The sequence below is a fragment of the Plasmodium gallinaceum genome (genome assembly GCF_900005855.1).
Source record: "Plasmodium gallinaceum strain 8A genome assembly, contig: PGAL8A_v1_21, whole genome shotgun sequence".
Classification (NCBI taxonomy): Eukaryota; Apicomplexa; class Aconoidasida; order Haemosporida; family Plasmodiidae; genus Plasmodium; species Plasmodium gallinaceum.
The window spans coordinates 719547-740908 of NW_021628323.1; the positions used below are offsets into that span (position 1 = coordinate 719547).

General features: G+C 19.1%; 5 protein-coding genes across 5 annotated transcripts; 2 read left to right on the forward strand and 3 right to left on the reverse strand.

Annotated features, from left to right (window-relative positions):
- Positions 1 to 2647: 2647 nt before the first annotated feature.
- Positions 2648 to 5992, forward strand: PGAL8A_00038900 (FACT complex subunit SPT16, putative; the record flags this gene model as incomplete). Its single annotated transcript, XM_028674393.1, has 3 exons — positions 2648 to 5596; positions 5693 to 5831; positions 5916 to 5992. The coding sequence occupies 3 exons, from the start codon at positions 2648 to 2650 to the stop codon at positions 5990 to 5992; spliced, it is 3165 nt and encodes a 1054-aa protein (XP_028530751.1).
- Positions 5993 to 7385: 1393 nt separating this feature from the next.
- Positions 7386 to 9554, reverse strand: PGAL8A_00039000 (UTP--glucose-1-phosphate uridylyltransferase, putative; the record flags this gene model as incomplete). The annotated part of the gene is made up of 1 exon (XM_028674394.1): positions 7386 to 9554. One exon carries the CDS (start codon positions 9552 to 9554, stop codon positions 7386 to 7388), a length of 2169 nt encoding a protein of 722 aa, XP_028530752.1.
- Positions 9555 to 11557: 2003 nt separating this feature from the next.
- Positions 11558 to 12463, reverse strand: CPbeta (F-actin-capping protein subunit beta, putative; the record flags this gene model as incomplete). Its single annotated transcript, XM_028674395.1, has 1 exon — positions 11558 to 12463. One exon carries the CDS (start codon positions 12461 to 12463, stop codon positions 11558 to 11560), a length of 906 nt encoding a protein of 301 aa, XP_028530753.1.
- Positions 12464 to 14769: 2306 nt separating this feature from the next.
- On the forward strand, positions 14770 to 16920 carry PGAL8A_00039200 (eukaryotic translation initiation factor, putative; the record flags this gene model as incomplete). Its single annotated transcript, XM_028674396.1, has 1 exon — positions 14770 to 16920. The coding sequence occupies one exon, from the start codon at positions 14770 to 14772 to the stop codon at positions 16918 to 16920; it is 2151 nt and encodes a 716-aa protein (XP_028530754.1).
- Positions 16921 to 17793: 873 nt separating this feature from the next.
- Positions 17794 to 18724, reverse strand: PGAL8A_00039300 (apicortin, putative; the record flags this gene model as incomplete). Its single annotated transcript, XM_028674397.1, has 2 exons — positions 17794 to 18528; positions 18674 to 18724. 2 exons carry the CDS (start codon positions 18722 to 18724, stop codon positions 17794 to 17796), a joined length of 786 nt encoding a protein of 261 aa, XP_028530755.1.
- Positions 18725 to 21362: the final 2638 nt, after the last annotated feature.

Genomic DNA, 21362 nt, shown 5'->3' on the forward strand with positions numbered 1-21362 from the left:
TATCATAACGATATTCAAGCTTTATATTATATTAAATTATGAATCATTTATTCTTATTTTTAAAAAAGAAAAAGTTAATATATAATAGTGTGTGAGAAATATATAGAAAATTTAAGGTGTCCTTTCTACAGACAAAATGTAGAGTATCTAATTTAAATTTATATTTATAAAATATAAAACATTATAGGAAATATCTCTTATGCAGTATCTCTTTAATTTCATCTTATATTCAATAATAATCATAATAATGTATATTTAAAAAATTATTTTAAAAGTATCTATGGATACATCTATATAAAAAAATTATTGAGTTAAAACATTTTCATTATTCTTTTTTTTTTTCATATAATAGAGACAAAATTTTTGTGGATACTGGGTTTATGTTGTTAAGCAAAATTATAAAAATAAGATAAATTCGTTAGAAAAAATGAAAAAAAAATATATTGCATGGTCATATATTATTTATTTTTCATGTTTTTCTCTTATTTTATCTCATATGAAATATTTTATAACTTTTAAATAATTAAAATAATAAAAATATATAAATTTACAAAGTTTTATTTTAATTTTTATGTATATTCTTATTTGCATTGTGCATATATTTAACTCTTTTGTATTTATATTTAAAATAATTAAAAAAAATAAATTAAAATGAAATGAAAGGAAACGAATAAATAAAAAATATTATGATGGCTAAAATATTTATCTTATTCAATTTTTAAAAATAATGAGAAACACACGTGTTTAAACTCCTAAAATATATATACTATTAATTATTGCTTTATTTAGAATTTCATCAAACTATTTATGGTAAAAAATATAAATTTTTTAGGAATAATTTTTACATATTTAAGTATTATTTAGTTTTAATATATATGTTTTTACGGGTTTTCATAATTTTATTTTTAAGGGGATAACAAAAATTTAATAGTAATATTAAAAATTAGAAGAAATATTATTCATTTTTATGAATAATTTAATTTGTTTTTTGTATTTTTTATTTTACGCAAATAAAAACTAAAATACTTAATTATTTTTAAATGATACATTTTTAATAACAAACTTTAAAACACTCCCTATAAATATGAATATTTAATTTTAAGTGTTTAATTTTTTAAGATTATTAATATAATTATAAGAAAAAATATATTTATGAATATACAGTGAATTTTGCATTTAAATATGACATTTTCCTACTAAGAGTTAACTCTTATCAAATCAAAAAGAGCCATTTATTATACTACAAAAATATCCATTTTATAAAATTAAAATATATTTGAAAAATTCATTTTTTTGTTTTTCTTTCTATTCAAGCTTTATATATACAAAGATGAGGTTAAAAATTAATAGAATTTCTATGAGTTTAGATAAATATTTCCATAATAAAATAAAAATAAAAATGAAAAAAAAAAGAATTAAAAAAAACTTCATATTTTATGTTTTATTATTATTAAAATAGGAATGATGCAAAAATCGTTAAAAAATAATTTTCAATTCTGAAAAAATAAATTAATCATTTTACACCTCAAAAAAGTTTTAATAATTTTTTTTTTTAAAAAATTTGTACTGATTATTGATATCTTTTGTAGAACTTTTTGTCTAAAAAAAATCTTGACATATTTTTGAATTATATAAAAGCATTTAAGATTTATGAAAAAGCTTTGAACAAAATAAAGTTAATAGGGAAAATTAATTTTCATATTAGCTAATATTTTTAAAATGAACCAAATTCATATTACTTTAAAATATAAGTATTTCTAAAGACAAATAAGTTATTAAATTAACTAATATTAAAAATTTAATTATAAAAAAAGTAATTTAATTTTTTTTTAAGACAGTAAAAATATATATAAGAATAAATATGTAATCTAAATTTTTTTTATCATTCGAAATGCAATAATCATACATCTATGTTTTCATAATTTTGATGTAATTGGAATAATCATTTTTTGATCAACTTTTTAATAATATATTTTTTATGTAATTATAGATTCAACTAAATTTTTTTCCTTTAGATAACTTTTGAAGGTTGATTTCTTACATATAAGATTAATTAAATAGATAATTATTGGTGATAAAAAAAAAAAAAAAAAAATGCATTTATTACATATATATATATATATATTTATATATAAAGAAAAATAATTCTTAATTTTTTTAAATTTTATATATTTACTTTTTTATTTAAAAAAAAAAAACGATAAAAGAAATATATGATTTATTAAATCCATCATTTTAACTTTTTTTTTCTTTTTAAAGGAAATAGTAATTGTATTATACACAAAGAAAGGCTATTGTGTAAAAAAAAAAAATATATAAACATATATATATATATATATATAAAAGAAAAATAAAAAAAAACCAAGAGAAGTAAACATGTTTATATTTATCAAAAAAAAAAAAAGCAGAAGGAAATAAAAATATATATTAAAAAAACTCTGGAAGTATATATATATATATTTAAAAAAATATAAGGGAATATATATATATTTATGTGTTAAAAAAATTGAAAGGATATAAATATATATATTAAAGAGAAGTTGATAAAAATTTTTGATTTAGAATATAATTTATTTAGATAAAATAAAAATTTTGTAAATATTTTAAGAAATATAGAAAAAATTAATAAAGGAAATATAAATAAAAGATGAATGAATCACTTGACGTTGAAAATGCAAAAGCTAAAATAAAATTAGTGTTTTCTTATTGGGTAAACATTGCAAATAATGAATTCTCTAAAACAAATATATTTTGTGTTTTATCAGGAAAATCTAGTAAAGATGAAAATGCAACAATACAAGAACAATTTCAAATGTGGTTAACTGGATACCAGTTAACTGAAACATTTTTTATATTTTTAAAAAATGAAAAGTTAATTATTTTAACAAGTGATAAAAAAAGAAAATTTTTACAGCCACTCTTAGATAATATGGACAATGTAGAAATTTTAGAAAGAAGTAATGACAATAAGGAGAATTTTGAAAAAATTAAAAATTCAATTGAAAGCGCAAACTCTAGTGAAATAGCAATATTAAGAGACACAGATGCAACTGGAACTTTTTTTGAAAATTGTTATGACTTCATTAAAAAGTTAGATAAAAGGGAATTGGACGTAAGTAGTAGTATAAAACACTTACTAAATTTTCGTTCAGAATCAGATATGAAAATTCAAAAAAGTGGAAGTGATATAGCATGTATAATTTTAAAAAGTACTCTTATTACAACGATAGAAAATGCACTAGATAATGAAGAGTTTGAGAGCCATGAAAAAATAAAAGATAATGCTTTAAAATTTCATGAAAATAAAAAATGTTTAATGAAATTAAAAGACAAATTAAAAGTAGACATAGATGAAATAGATATTATTTATAGTAATGTTCAGAGTGGAAACAAATTTACACTAACATATAAAAATAGTAACGATAAAAATTATTTATCTCAAAATGAAGGAACAATTATTGTAGGTCTTGGTTTGAAATACAAAGAGTTATGTTGTAATATAACAAGAACTTTATTACTTAATGCTAAAACCCATCATAAAGAATTATACAATTTTACTTTAAATATAGAAAAATATATTATAAAAGAATGCTTAAAAGTAAATAGTACCTTTTCTAGTGTTTATAAAAAAGCATTTGATTATATAAAACAAAATAAAAAAGAATGTGATAGCTTGCAAAATATAAACTTAGAAGAATACTTCGTTAAATGTATAGGACATGTTATAGGAATAGAATTTATGGAGAAAGAATTTTTAATAACAGAAAGTAATGAAAATGGTAGAATAGAAAAAAACACATCATACAATTTGTCAGTTGGCTTTGAAAATGTGCAAGGAGATGACAAAAGCAATTTTGCTATCTGGTTAAGTGATACTATCTATATTAATGATAAAGAAGAAGTTATTGTTTTAACAGATACCTTAAGTAAAGAAATTAATACTATATCTTATGAATTAGAAGATAGCTCGAGTAATGATGAAGAAAAAAAAGATGTAAAAAAAGAAAAAAAAAATGGAGATGTAGATAAAAAAAAAATTGGTATATCTGCCAGTATATTAAATAACGCAGCAAGTGTTATTGTCTCAGATAGATTAAGAAGAAGAAATAAAAATTCTATAGCACATAATAATGAACAAGAGATGGAAGAATTAAATAGAAGACAAAATGAATTAAAAGAAAAAAAAATTAATGAAATCAAATTTAGATTTTCTAAGGGAACTAACGATTATAAAGATATGAATAAAAAAAATATAAAAAAACTTGAAGATATAAAAGCATATAATGATCCAGATTTGCTACCAAAAGATCTAAAACCAAATGTCATATGTGTAGATAATAAACATGAATGCATATTATTACCAATTAATGGATTGCATATACCTTTTCATGTTTCTACTATAAAAAATTTAAGTTCTAACTATGAAGATAATAATGATATATTTGTTTTACGTATCAATTTTTTAGTTCCGGGAAATCAAGGAGTAGTAAAAGGAGATTTTAATACATTTCCAACATTACAAGCAAAGGAAATGTATATTAAAGAGTTAATATTTAAATCAAAAGATGAAAAACATTTTCAGATGGTAGTTAAACAAGTTAAAGAATTAATTAAACAAGTAAAGCAAAAAGAAGTAGAAGCGGATGTAAATGATTCTAAACATACTCAGGATAAATTAATTTTAAATAAAAGTGGAAGAAGAATTATTTTACGTGATTTGATGACTAGACCGAATATATTTACTGGAAGAAAAATATTAGGTACATTAGAGCTGCATACTAATGGATTAAGATATTCAGCTAATTCAAGAGGAACTACAGAGTATATTGATATTTTATTTGATGACATTAAGCATGCCTTTTATCAACCTTGTGATGGTCAATTGATTATTTTAATTCATTTTCATTTAAAAAGATATATAATGGTAGGAAAAAAGAAAACATTAGATGTTCAATTCTATTGTGAAGCTGGTACCCAAATAGATGACTTAGATAGAGCTAAGGCAAGGAATGTTTATGATCCTGATGAAATGCATGATGAAATGAAAGAAAGAGAGCAAAAAAACAAATTAAATTTAATTTTTAAAAATTTCGTTCAACAAATGCAAGATGCTTCAAAAATAGAGTTTGAAATTCCATATCCTGAATTAACTTTTTCAGGAGTTCCAAACAAGAGTAATGTAGAAATATTTGTTACAGCAAACACAATTAATCATCTTGTTGAATGGCCACCCTTTATTTTATCAGTTGAAGATATTGAAATCGCTTCATTAGAAAGAGTTCATCATGGTTTAAGAAATTTTGACATGATATTTGTTTTTAAAGATTATACAAAACCAGTTAAAAGAATTGATGTTATTCCAACAGAATATATTGATACAATAAAAAAGTGGTTAACAACTATCGATATAGTATATTATGAAGGAAAAAATAATTTACAATGGGGAAATATTTTAAAAACTATTCTATCTGATATTGACTCCTTTGTAAATTCAAAAGGATTTGAAGGATTTTTGGGAGAAGATGATGATGAAGAAGAGCACTCAGCTGAAGATGAGGATGAAGATGATGAATATGAATTAGATGAATCAGAGCTAGTAATTATTTAAGAAAAATTACTATACAATATTTATATTGTTTTATGTATATATATTTATTACTTCATCAATTTTATAAATTTTTATTTCTAACAGAGTGCTGAAGATGATAGTGAATATGATGATAGTGCTGATGAAAGTTTAGCAACTGAAAGTGATGGAGAAGGAGAAGTTGAAGAAGATTCAGAAGATGAAGGATTATCGTGGGATGAGCTTGAGGAAAGAGCTAAAAAAGGTTAAAAAAAAATATTATTTTATTAAATATTATATTTATGTATGTAAGATAAAAATCGCTTTTTTTTTTTTTATTAATTTTTAGACGATAAAAAACGATTCGCATATAAAAGTGATGATGATGAAGGATATAATAAAAGGAAGAAAAAGAAAAAAAATTAATTTTTTAACAGATATTACATATAATATTTTAATTATACTTTTTTTTTTTTTAAAATATATACATGCATTATATTTTTACTATTATTTTAGGTGCATTCATATGTTAATATTTAAATATATTTTAAAATATATAATTTTTTTTAAAAATAATTTCATTATTTTTATATATTTATATATAAATAAATATTTATTTCTTTTAAAATTATTAGCAATGCATATATCCCTTATAAAAACATATGGTTATATATATATATATATTTTTTCTTCTATGAAAATGTCTTCTTTATCTATTTTTATAATAATACCTAAATGTATATATATATTTTTTAATTTATGCAAAATAATAGTCTTTTTTATTTTCTATATATAAGTGTATATTTTAAAATAAAAAAAGTAAATTATATGGAAGCTATAAAAAAAAAAAAAAAATAATAATAACAAACCTTCAAATAAATAATAATGGTTATTAAGTTAATATTCAACAGCTTTCTTTTTAATTTATCCATTTCTAAGAATTATAAGAGTAAATATATTTATTTTATTTTATTTTTTTATTGTCGTTTTTATGTGATACTAATTTATGTAAAAAGTAATAATTTTTTTTAAAAATGTTTTTAATATATTCTATAAAATTAAATTGAAAAAAAACTTATTTAGTCAATAAGAGACTAAAAGTTGTTATGAAGAATAATAATATAATAACATATATAAGAATTTAATTAATAATTAAAAAAAAATAATTTTCATGATAATTTATAAAAGAGATGAGTGTGTGTTTTAATGATACTGGAAAAAATGTCTATTAAATTTAGTTAAATCTGTACATCGCATAAATATATATTTCTAAGTTATATATTATATAAAGTGATAACTGTAAATAGTAAGAAATAAGTAACAGAAAAAAAAAAAAAAAAAAAAAAAAAAAAAAAAAAAAAAAAAACTAAACAAATAAATAAATGTATATATATACAATTTTATTTATGTAAAAATATGTAACAAATATATACATATATGTGTATTTTTGTTTTATTTAACATTTTAATTTTGATATTTATTTATTATTAATACAAATACTATAAAAAATAAAAAGAAACTAATATATAATAAAAAAAAATAAAGTTAAAAATATATAAATATTCTAAATTATTAATTAAACTTTTTTACATAAAAGCATAAAAACAAAAATCATTTTTACAAAAATAAAAGAAAATAAAATAAAAATAAAAAATAAGTTAATATAAAGTAAAAATAAAAAGTAAAATTAAAACTAATATTGTGATAAAACAAAAACTTAGCTCCTATTTCTAACATAAATATACATATATTTATGCTTCTTTTATTTCATATATGATTTCCATATAAAAACAACTATACCTAAATATGAAATGAAAATTTAATTACTTATTATGAATGCCTCCTTTTTTATTAATTTATAACCTCTTATTTTTAAATTATTTGAAACATTTTCCGATTTATTATCAAGGTGAACAAATTCATATCCTTTATTTTTTATAGAAACATTTTCATCTAGTATAATTGGGTCACTATCTTCTTCATTATTATGTTTTTCAATAATTAATGTACCATCTACATGCAAATTATTAATAATTGCATCTGTTTTAATCCAAAGTGTAGCATTATTACTTAATGTTATATTCCCCTTTATTTTTTTGATTAAATCATTTAAAGTAAAAGCAAATTGTGGTTCAATTAAAATTTTAGGTGGAAGAAAATATTGAACCCCATTAAAAGTTTTTATTGGAATTTTATCCAAAGTAATTTTTTTATTATTATATAAGCAAGCTAACTCTATAAATGCATAATTACTGTAATATAAATCTGATTCTCCACTAAACATGCATTCAGGATGTATATTGTTTTCAATTTTCTTTTGTGCATTAAGAAAATCATTCTTTACAGCTGAAAAACACAAAAATCTATTTAATTCAGTAACTCCTACTTTATGATTTTCTCCATTAAAATATAAAGCAAAATCTTGCATCATACTTTCAACTCTTGTAGGACTTTTAAAATGCTCTCTTGTATTGTCAGTATATTTAGGATTGATAAATTCTGGTACTATTCCATTGGTAGCATTTAATATTTCATTATATTTTTTAATTTCAAATAATATGGCACTAGTGTTACCTGGATATATTGAACACCCATTTTCATCTATAACTTCTTTTTCTCCTGTATATGCTAATATTGATTCTAACATATTATATTCTAAATTTACACTCATGGATTTTTCTCCACTAATTAGTTTGCATATAGCTCCTATTTCTTCTCCTGGTTTTCTTGAAATTGCTAAAAAATTCATGTGAAGTTGTCTTTCAATAGAAACACCTAGACAAACAAATAATGCCTTAATTGCTAATGCATTAGTATCTTGAAAAAAATATAAATATTTATATCCTTCTTCTATTAAATTATCTAAAATGTTATATTTTTTTATTAAGGAATGAATATCTCCATGACCATGTGGTTTTTTAGAAAATTTAAATGTATTATTTTCATATAAAAAATCTAAGTGAGCTTCATTATCTTTTAAACAGAAAACTTTTTTTTGTTTTAAAAAGTGCACTTGACTTTTCTTTAAACAGAAAAAATTATTTTCATTAAAAAAATTTATTGTCTTTTCATATGTATCATCAGATAACATTATAATGAATGGAATATCTACTTCTCTATTTTTATTTTTTTTTATATAATTCTGAAATGTTTTTATATGATTGCAATAATATTCAATATATGATTTTTCAGATATTAAGTTAGTTTTTAATTTTAATTTTATGTCATTGTAGTTTAACCTTTCTCCTAAGCCTCCAGCTAATAAAATAAAACATACTTTATCAATTTCTTTTAATCCTATTTTTTCATAATGTATGAATAATTCAATAATTGAATTGTTAGACAAAGTACTGCTCTCACTTTTTTCTGATGTTACTTCTTCTGTTAAATTTATACCATCTAAATTTTTTACATTTTTTCTGCTATTTAACTCTTTTAATTCATTAATAAGAATAGAACTTTTTTTATAATAATTCATATCATTATATTCTTCATTAGAAGAAATAGTTTCTGGTGTATTTCCTTCTTCAGATAAGCAGTTAGAATTTTGTGCAAATGTAGTATCATTATAAAAAATTTCTTCATTAGCATGATTAGAAAAAGTATTTAAAAAGGTTCCATTGTCCATATATGTGTTCTGTATTAATAATTTTTCGGATGTTTTGTTATAATCAGTAGTTTTAAATGATATATCTCTCCAATGAAATTTTATTTTAATTAAATTATCTGGCTGTTTTATAATGTAGTTTGCATATTTATTAATTTTCTTTTTTGATTTTTTTAAAAGTGTTTTTGCTCTCTCTAGATATTTCAATAATCCATCTGGATATATTAATTCAAATTCTTTTATTTGATTTATTACATCAAAAATATTATCTCTATTTAGTCCTTCATGAGTCAATAATTCCATCTGATCTGTTTTAATCAAAGTATCAATATATTTTCTATCATTTCCAACTAATTCAATTAATTCATTTATTTTTTCCATTATATTTAATTTACATAAATATTATCTTTTTATTTGTAATTTTCTTTTTTTTTTTTTTTTTTTTTTTTTTTTTTAATTATAAGCATTTATAAAAAAAAAGAAAAAAAAAAAAGAAGAAAAAGACATAGATTCCAAAAAATTATTTGTCCCTTATTACTTAAATGTAAGTACAACCAAATTTAATTATAATTTTATATATGCAAAAATAAATTAATATATGAAAATTTCAAAAGCATTTTTTCCATTACACTTAGTTAAAAATGTAAATGCGTTAAATAGAAAAGCTCGCAAGATATATATACGGATATTTTTAAATATAACAACATGCATATAAAAACATTTTTTTCAAGGATATATTTATTTACTATAAAGATAAGAAAAGCATTTCTTAATTTACTTAAAATCCTGTATAGTTGTTTTTTTCTTAAACACAAAAAAATAAAAAAAAAATATATTTTTATTTACATTTTAAATTTCTTGTGATATTTTATTGGAAAAAAAAAATTTACACAATAAAATTTTATTCCAAGCAAAAAAAAAATTAACAAAATTAAGAGGCATTAAGATTTTAAAATATAAATATTCAAGAAGCTAGTATATTTAATTTAAATTTATCAAGTGTAAAAAAAAAAAAATAAATGAAATAAATTATCTAGTTCATAGCTTTAATTTTATATTAATTATATAAATTTTAATTGATTCATATTTTTTTCTTTATATAAATTTAAAAATTGTATACAATTCTTAAATTTTATATTCTAACAAATAATTATATATTATAATGAAACATAATAATAAAAAAAAAAAATTGATAACCATTTAGTACACAAATAAAAAAATTTTTTTAGGCTTTTTTTTTTTTTTTTTTTTTTTTTTCTTTTAAGCAACCATTCATTTTTAAGTAATATATTTTAATTTCTTAAAGAATTGTACAAACTATTTTTTCAGAAAATGATATAGTTGCAAACTAAAAAATATAGAATATTAATTAGAATTGTTTATATGTGTATATCTGAATAATTTTTCTAAGTTTTTATTGTAAGATTTATTTTTAAAGCAACAATTTTAAAATTAAATAGTTATGACAATGCAGCATAAATTAACTTTCTTAAGTTTATGTAATTTATATATTAATTGAATAACTTTATAATTTCATTCTAGAATTGTAATATTAAATATATTAATAAATTTGGTATATAGTAATGTTTTATTAAAAAAAGGTAGATATAAAAAAAATCATTATACATAAAAAACAGTTTCATAAAATTCACAAAAAGAAAATTTTTATGTATCTTTTTATTTTGTATATAAAGTTGTATAACCTATTTTTCTTAATTTTTAGAATTTTGGTTATAATTTATACACAATTTATAATGGTTAAAAGAGAGAACTAATTAATAGATTTATATAAATTTAATTTCTTTATAATAATATATATATATATAAATATATATATATATATGTATATATGAAAAAAAAGGTTATTGTAATCAAAAAAATAGTTCTGCATGGAAGATTAGGAACGTGGAAATTTCTATAATTACCTTATTTATTTATATTGTATATTTTAAAAGAAAAATATGAATAGTATTGAATATGAAAAAATTTGATTAATTAAAAAGAATGGAAATTATATTATTTATTAAAAAAAAGAAAAGTGATTATTAAAGAAAATTATTTAAACTGAAAAAAAAAAAAAATAGTTTTTTTTTATAATTTTTTTTTAAATTTAAAGAAAAATAAAATTAATATTAATTAAAAAGAATTTATATTTTTTTCATGACTAATAATTTATATATAGTGTAATTATATTAAACTTAAAAAAAAAAAATTTAATTACAAAAAAATTTTTTTTTTTTTTTTTAAGAAATATTCTAACTAGAAAGTATTTAGAAAAACAAAAAAAAGGAAATAGAAAATAAGACAAAAAAATAGAAAAAAAAAGTAATAAAAAAAAAAAAAAAAAAAAAAATATATAAATTAATCTAATATGAAAAACTTTCTTAAGTATTAATAGAATATTGAGTTCCTAAATTCAAGTTTTTATTTTTAAATTTTAACTTTAATTCATCTTGGATACTCTCTTTAGAAGATGTAACATTGTTACATATATTTTTCAATTTTATAATTTTTTCATCGTATGCATAATCACAAAGCAAATCATTGAATCTAAGAGAATTTAAAATATCAGTGATCTTGGGCATATATATATATTCAATACTTTTTCTTAAAGAGTTTTCAATACTTTCAATCATTTTACCCATATTTTCCATATGAAAAAATTTGTCTTTTAATAAATTCATATCTAAAATCTTCTTGGGATTTTCTAAAGCTTTATTAATAGAAGCAGACAAAATAATTTCATTTTTTTTAGTGATATAAAAATTAACAGTTGATGAAATTTGGTAGTGTATAATTAAATGCGATATATTTACTTGTATTAAGTGTGTAGCTTCCCAAATTATACTTGTGTTTACATTAAATGATTCGCTTTTTTTAATTAAAAAGCAGCCAACAAATCCTTCTTCAGTAGGATTTGGCCATAAATAAACAGACGACAATCCACTTATATAGTATGCCTTTCTATATTTGTCAAATATTTCATTAAATAATATTTCTAAATTTCTTAAAGGCTCAGATGGTATATATGAATTTGAAAAGTTATCAGGATAATAAATGTTCGCATAAGGAGATCTGTAAGAATCTTTTTCTTTATTAAACATATTTGCCAAATAATATTTTTTTTCTTCACTATCAAATTTAGTTTTTATAGGACCTTCTTTATTAATTAAAATATTATTAGTTAAATTCTGATCAATTTCTGATAATATTTTGATTGTTTCTTCAAATAAATGAGAAGGTAAGATATTGCATATACTTAGAGCTGCTTCAACTTTTGTTTTTTCCATATTTTTTTACTTTTCTTTTTAGGATTAAATTTTTAATTATTAAGTATTAATTTAAACAACTCATAAATATAAAAGACTATTTTCAAATCATATAAAATATACAAATGTCTATTTAAATATAAAGAATTCTTTTTTTATAAAATATTTATAATGCGATGATATCTATTTTTTTTTTTTTTTTTTATTTTATATATAATTCTTATTTGATCAATTTATTTAACGTTCTTAATTGTTCATATTTACATTTCTAAACTATTATATTTCATATAATTACTTCTTAAATTACATTCATATCTAAGTATATTTTTTTTTAATATAAATATATAATTTATGTAAAAAAATTACTTGATATATATATTTATTTATTTTATTCAAAGGGATTAACTTATTATAAATGGAAAAAAATTTACTATGTAAAATTAATTTAAAAAAAAGATAAAAAAAAAAAAATATTTTCGTACACATAAAATAAAAGTATTAAGTAAGCTTGTGAAATATTTTATAATTAATTGAAATATTTATATAATGATATGAAAAATGTACTCGAATATTTTATATACCAAAAAATTGATAAAATTGTCAAAATATTCATTTAAATAATAAAAAAGGAAATAGGAAATTATCAATAATAGCCTTAAAAAAAGAAGATTTTAATTAAAAATATACATCATATACATTTACGGTAAAAAAAAAAAAAAAAAAAAAAGTTTATCTTTAAAGAGTTATTAAATCCAATGTTAGATACTACTTGTTTAAATAAGTTTAAAACTTGTTTTCTGTTGAAACATACATAAAAAAAATGAAAAAAATAAAGTTGTAACAAAAAAAAAAAAAAAAAAAAAAAAAAAAAACTAGGTAGTATTATGGTTAGTTATTTTTTAAACCATATATTCATTCATTTATAAAATTAAAAGTGTAAAAATAGTTACAAGAACATCATGTGTTAAATTTAAAAAAAAAAAAAAAAAAAGACGAGAGATAAATTATGTGAAATAAAATATGAAAGTCGTTTAAATAATTTGCTTTATTAAAAATAATATCATATTTATATTTAATTTTACAAGTTCTCTTTTTTATTTAAGCAATACAATTTAAGAACATTACTATTTTTATAACAAATCAGATGAAAAGAAAATATTAATAAATTCTAGAAAAAAATTCATTTTATAATTTATATATTTTATATTTCTATTAATTTAATGTAAAATTATAAATTACGAAAAAAATTGCTCTTCAATATATAGAAGCAACAGAACACATCTTGCTCCTATATAATTTTGTAGCGTTTTCAATTATTATAATATTTTCTTATAATTTTTTATTACATACAGATAGATATAGATTTATATTTTACTAAAAAAAAAAACAGAAAAAAAAAAAAAAAATTAAAACAGGAATAATATGATTGAAAGCATATAAATGTTAACTTTTATAGCTTTTCTTTAATATATTTTTAACATTAGTATACAAATAATAATTTAGTATCTTCAATATTATTAAAATAATTCATAAAGTTAATGTTTTTTTTGTAAATAATGTATAGGCTTACTATTATATATTTTAATTTTAATATATATTAAATTAACCTTTTTATAATATATGAAAATTAAAATATTTATGAAAAAAACAAAATTTTATTTAAATTAGTTCTAATTCCTATTTGATATAATTTTATTTATTTATATGACCATATAAAGAAAAAAATATATGTACTGTTACAAGTGAAAAAAAAAAAAAAAAAAAAAAAAAAAAACTTAATTTTTCAAAAAAATGAACTGGCACATAATAAAAAAACAATGAATATGCAAGTATTAAATAAAATAAGATTCTGAAAAATATAAAATACTAAAAAAAATCCTAAGAAAATAAAATAACATAAAAATGAAATGTTAATTAAAAAAAAAAGTGTAAAACAATGAAAAAAAAAAAAAAATAAAAATAAAAAAAAATAAAAAATATATATATATATAAAATAAAAATAAAAATGTATTTAAAGTAAAACGAAACAAAAATTACATAAACATTAAAATTAATATGAAAATACATAATAATTGAACAATAAATAAATGTAGAATATAATTTATATTATTTTTTCTTTTATTTTTTTTTATTAAAATAAATTTTTTTAAAAGATTGAAAAATCAATTTTAGTAAATTAAAAAAAAAATTTTAATACTTATATTGAATACTATATATTAAAACATAGCATAATTTATTTGAAGATATTTCGATAAAAAAAAAAAAAAAAAACAAATAAAATAAAATAATAAATAAGGAATTTATAAATATATGTACATAAATAAATAATGGTTAAAGTAACGGAATCTGATCTAAGCGATAAAGAATTAGCTGATTTTTTATCAGATGATAGTGATGATGGAAATGAAGCTTTACTAAATAAAAAATATGCAGAAAAAGAAGCTTTAATAACTTTAGAAACAAATTTTCCTAAAATCATAACAATTTTAGGGATTCCAAAAGTAGAAGCTGAAAAACATGGAAAATTAGCAGAAGTGTTAAAAAAATTATTTATAAAACATTTAAATACAAAAATTAGTGATTCATCCGTTTTGAATATAAAAATACATATGCCTACAGATGAAGAAAATAAAACTAAAGGAATATGTTTTGTAACATTTAACGATAGTTTTCAAGCCAATGAAGCTGTGAAAATATTAAATAAATTAAAATTAGATGCAAAGCATGTATTAACAGCTTCCAAGATGGATGATATTGAAAATATTTTAAATAGGGATGAGCATGTTATGCCAATTAACGTAGTTGGATTTACGAGAGAAAAAATAAGATGGTGGTTATATGATGAGAAATGTAGAGAGCAATTTATTGTTAGATATGACAGCCACTTTGAGGTTCATTGGCTTGATCCATTAGAAAAGGAACCTGAATTGATTTATACAACTTTCAAGAAAAGTGCTCCTTTCTCAAGTGTACAATGGAGTAACCAAGGTTCCTATTTAGTTAGTTTTCATAATCCTGGTATAGCATTATGGGGAGGAGATAATTTTGAAAAATTAATTAGATTACAACATAAAAGTGTAAAAGAAATAAGCTTTTCACCACAAGAAAATTATGTATTAACATGGGATGGAACTCCTGCTTCTTTAAGAAATGAAAAAGCTATTTGTATATGGAGAGTAATTACAGGAAAATTACTTCGCTCTTTTATTACCCCAGAAAATAGGCCAAAGGAAAAAATGTTTCCTCACTTTTTATGGAGTCCAGATGATAAATATATTGCATGCCTAGGCAAACAAAAGGAGTTATATGTATATGAATTACCTTCTATGTTATTAATAGAAAATCAAGAAAAAAAAAGAACTCCTTTAAAATATTCATCAGTCGATGAATTTGGTTGGTCACCCGTTGATAATATTGTTTCTATTTGGATACCTGGCACAAATAACACCCCAGGAACTTTAATACTTGTTGAAATTCCTTCAAGAAAAGAATTGGTATCAAGAAAGTTATATGATGTTGAAGCAGCTTCTATTCATTGGCAAAGCAAAGGAGACTATTTATGTCTAAAAACAACAATATCAAAAAAAATTGGAAAAAAAAGCAAAAAAGAATATACTCAATTAGAAATATTCCGTATGAGAGAAAAAAATATTCCTGTTGATAACGTTCAAATTGAAGGAGTTAAGGCAAAACAGTTCCATTGGGAGGAATCAAATAGTAATAGATTCGCTTTAATTGTAAGAGAAGAAGCAACCAATAAGCAACAAATTAGATTTTATAAAATCTCAAATAAGGGTGCAACTAGAGATGCTAAATGGACTACTACATTTGATATAAATAATCAAATGAATTTTATGCGTTGGTCTCCCCAAGGAACTTATTTTATATTGGCATCATTGGGATCAGAAGGATCATTATATTTTTGCTACTTAAATTCTAATGATGAAGTGGAAGTTATACACAAAGATGAACATTTATTAGTTAATTCTGTTGCATGGAGTAACTGTGGAAGGTTTTTGGTTACATGTGTATCAACTGTTGCTAATGCATCCAGTTCAAACTACAGAGAAGAAAATAGTGAAGCTGGATTTTATATATGGACTTTTCAAGGAAAATGCCTAATGAGAATTAAAAAACCTTCATTTTGCCAATTTTTATTTAGACCACATCCTAAATCATTATTTAGTGATAAATTAAAATTGGAAATTAAAAATAATTTAAAAGAATATTCTAAGAAGTTTGATAGTATTGATGAAAAAATGAGAAATGCAAAAAAAAATGCATTAATCACAGAAAGAAAAAATGTTGAAAATATTTTCAATGAAAAATTAGAAAAAATAACCAAATTGTTTCAATCTTATAAGGAATATGAAGAATTTAGAAAGAATTGGGAGAAATTTGAAAATCAATTCGAATGGGAAGAAAAAACAATTGTTATTGAACATGTATTATCAGTTAAACAGGAAATTTTTGCATAATTATATTACATGAATAACACACAGATATATTAAGTTTTATGTAGCATTATTACACTTTACCATTATTTTTAAATAATTATTTTTTTTTAAAAAGATTTACAACTTTTGTATTTTTATTTATTACAAGCATTTAACTCTTTTAAAAAAATTTTAATAAAAAAGTATTTTATTTTAAATTTTTAAAAATTCTTTGATTTTTACACATAATTTTTAAATTATGCATTTTAGTAAATATTAAAATATGATGAAAATTTATATTTTTTATGAAATATGCAAATAAATAGTTCCTATAAAAAGGAAAATGTAGAAAAAATGAAAATGCTATTTGTAAAATATGGATTTTCTATAAGAAAAACAAATTTTATATTTAAAATAAAGTTTCTTTTTATAAAATTATAAAATATAAATATTATATATTCCTCTTATATATATGAATTATTAATGCTATCTTTTCAATTTTAAATTAATTTTATTTAAATATTATTGAAACAATAAATTATGCTTATAATGCTAAGTATTTATATGTTTTTTTTATTTTTCATTCATCATTTTCGTTTCAGTTTTTATGTTAAAATGTACAAAAACAAAAAAATATGTATATTTATTATTTTTTATTATGATTTTCATGGAATTTAAAAGATTATATCTACAAATAATATTCCATCAATAATTATTCTCTTTTTTCTAATAATATTAATAATAATTACAATTTTCCCTGTGTTATTATCGGATATTTATATATAAAGTTAAAAAAAAAAAAAAATTAAATACTCATAAAAATTAATATAAACAAATGCTAATATTTTTTTTAAAGGAATTAACATATATATTTAGATGGAAATAAGAAAGATACACATATATATTTTTTTTTTATTAGTTCTGTATAACCCATTTGCTTAAAAAAAGTTGAAGCCTATCTATTGGTGCAGGGGGATCCCCAGATGTGCATAAGTATTTTGCACCCTCAACTAAATGTTCTACACTTCTTACTAATCTAAAATTTTGATCATATATTTTTCTTATAGGGCCAATAGTAGGTGATAAAACTTTTGTAATTTCAAAAAACAAGGTTTTTAAATTATTTATATGAGGCTTTACTAGAAAAAGAATTCCATTATGATGTTTATCCCCATTTCTAAAAATCCAAATATTTTTTGGAGATGCTATTTGAATCCCATATTTTTGTATTCCTAATGTACCGGGTGTAACTACAGGGTTTTTTTTTGATTTTTTAATATCTGATGAATATATTTCGTGATTTCTTGTTTTTGCTTGTGTCCATCCATCATGTATATAAATATCTGTAGTTCCAGCTTTACCTCTACCATTTCCTAATTCATCAAATCTTTCTTTATGTATTCCTGTGTAAAAATTGGTATCTGTTAATCTGTCAAACACATTTTTATATTTTCTATTTGTTTTTATATCTAACAAATTCGTATGGTTACAGTTTTGTTCATTTTTCTTTTTTTTACTTTTTTCTAAAAGAACTGATTGAAAATCTTCATCTGAATCAAAAAAATAATGTTTTATTGGTTTTAACGCATCTTCATCGCTATTATATACATCTTTAGATATTCCAACATATTTATTATAATTATTATCAATCTATAAATTCAAAAAGAAAAGAAAAAATTTATTTAAAAAATTAAAATTATTCAAAGTATCTCTTTTTCTAAATATATTCTTCGTATTCCTATTTCTTTTCTTTTCTTTTTCTTTTCTTTTTTTTTTTTTTTTTACAAATAAAAACCTTATATTTTATGGATTTTTTATATTTTGAGAGGTCCCTATGGTTTTCCATTGAAGTGTGTGTTATAATAAATTTAAAATTATCCCAATGTTACATATATTTTATTAGTATAAAAAAAGAAAAATATAAAAATGAATTATTCTGATTATCATATAAATAATTTTTTGAGATAACACAAAAAAAAAAAAAAAAAAAAATTAAAATAAAATAAAATAAAAAAAAAAAAAAATTGAATATCACAATATAATCAAGAATCAAAGATTACAACACAAACTAAAACATTGTGTTTCCATAAAAAAAAAAGATGTTATCTTAAAATGTTTTTCAAAAGGTATATTTTTACAAATATCTTAAATTTTTTTCCTTCAAATTAAAAGTATACAACTAAAATAATTATAAAACAATTAGTATTTATCTAAAATTTCTCTAATTAATAATTTCATTAATTAAAAAAACTTAAAAAAGAAAAAAATGTGAACAAGATAATTATGAACTATCAATTATCACTTAAAATTTCATTTTTTATTGAACATAAAAAAATTAACAAAAAGTATATTTCAAAAAAAAAAATGCAAATTAAAATTTTCGTAAATTTAAAAAGTAAATAAAATTAACAAATATTTTTTCTAAGATATTTCAAAATATTAAAACTTAAATTACTTTAAATATAGAGATTATATTATTTATTATATATAGGAAACTGAAGATTATAAAAAGATTATAATTAAAAAAAAAAAAAAAAAAAAAATTGTACACACAATAAAAACTTAAAAAAAAAAAATGATAAATAGTATAACAAAAAAGAATAATAATTTTATAATATTAAAAAAAAAAATTTTATTGTCTATTTTTACAAGAAAATTTGTTATTATAAAATATTTTTAAGAAAGCTTCATATTTGTATAGTCTTTTTGTTTTTATAATTTAGTATTTATTATAATTTTTTGGTGTTTTTTTTTATTATAAAAAAAAAATATATATATATAATAAAAAATATAGTAATAGTTAAAAATATATTCAAATTATTAAAATTCTATTAATAATTTTTTTTAAATCAATTTTTTTTATTATTCCCAAAAAATAAAACAACACTTTATGGAAATACATTTGTTTGTGAAAAAAAAAAAAAAAAAAAAACAAAAATAATGTAATAATAAAAAAAGTATAATAATAAAATAAAAAATCTATTTTGACAAAAAATAAAAAAATGAAAGTAAATTAATAAAAAGCTTTTTTAAAAAAAAAAAAAAAAAATACATATAAAAATATGTATGTGCATAAATGTGTGTGCAATAGACTTACGTATATTATATAAACCATATGCACATATAAAAAAAAATTAACATGTAAGGATAAAAAAAAAAAAAAAATAAATAAACTAATTTATATATTACTCAATAAAAATAAATATTATCAAATTATTAATAAATGATGATAAACTAATGTAATTCTTATATTAAACAAAATTTATAATAAAAACAACAAAGAATAAAATAATGAAATGAAAATTCTATAAATAAAATTAATTAAATACACATATATATATATATATGCTTATATAAATATTTCTAATTTTTCCTAAGACTATATAATAATAAAAAAAAAAAAAAAAAAAAAAAATCTTTTATAATGAATCCGTAAATTTTTATTATATCGTAAAAAAATCCTTTAAAAAAAAAGCGTTAGATTTGAATATTCTATTTTTTACAACTCTTCAGAAATAATAAGGGAAATTAAATAAAGTTTATGAAAATATTTATTACAATAGCATTAAAAGAAAAATAATATATAATGAAGATATTCTTCATGTATATAAACTTATGCATAGAAGAAAAAAGATAAAATCATAAACATATTTAAATTGTGTTATTATAAGTTATGTATTAAAATTAGAATAACATAAAAAAAATAAAATATAGAACAAAATATAATGAATGGCATATTACGATAAAATAAGATTCCTATTAAAATATTTATGTCTCGTATTTATTTTACATTTTGGTAAAAAATATAAAATAATCTTTTTTTTTTTTTCTCTCTCTCTCTCTCTCTATGTCTATCTCTATGTCTATCTCTATGTCTATCTCTATGTCTATCTCTATGTCTATCTCTATGTCTATCTTTATGTCTATCTCTATATCTTTTTTTTTTTTCTTTCTCTCTCTATCTCTTTTTCTATCTCTTTCTCTCTATCTCTTTCTCTCTATCTCTTTCTCTCTATCTCTTTCTCTCTATCTCTTTTTCTATCTCTTTTTATCTCTTTTTCTCTATCTTTCTATCTCTTTTTATCTCCTTTTCTCTATCTTTCTATCTGTTTTTATCTCTTTTTCTCTATCTTTCTATCTCTTTTTATCTCTTTTCTCTATCTTTCTATCTCTTTTATCTCTTTCTCTCTATCTTTATATCTCTTTTATCTCTTGCTCTCTATCTTTATATCTCCTTTTCTATCTCTCTTTCTATATTTTTATATCTCCAATTATATGTCTTTATATATCTCTCTCTATCTCTATCTTTATATCTCCTATTCTATATCTTTATATATCTCTCTCTCTATCTCTTTCTCATTCTCTATCTATCGATTTATCTATCTATCTATCTATCCATTAGTATATATAAATATATCCTTTTCAATTTTACTTTTCGAAAAATATTATATATATAAAATATATTTGAAATTTTTATATTTTTA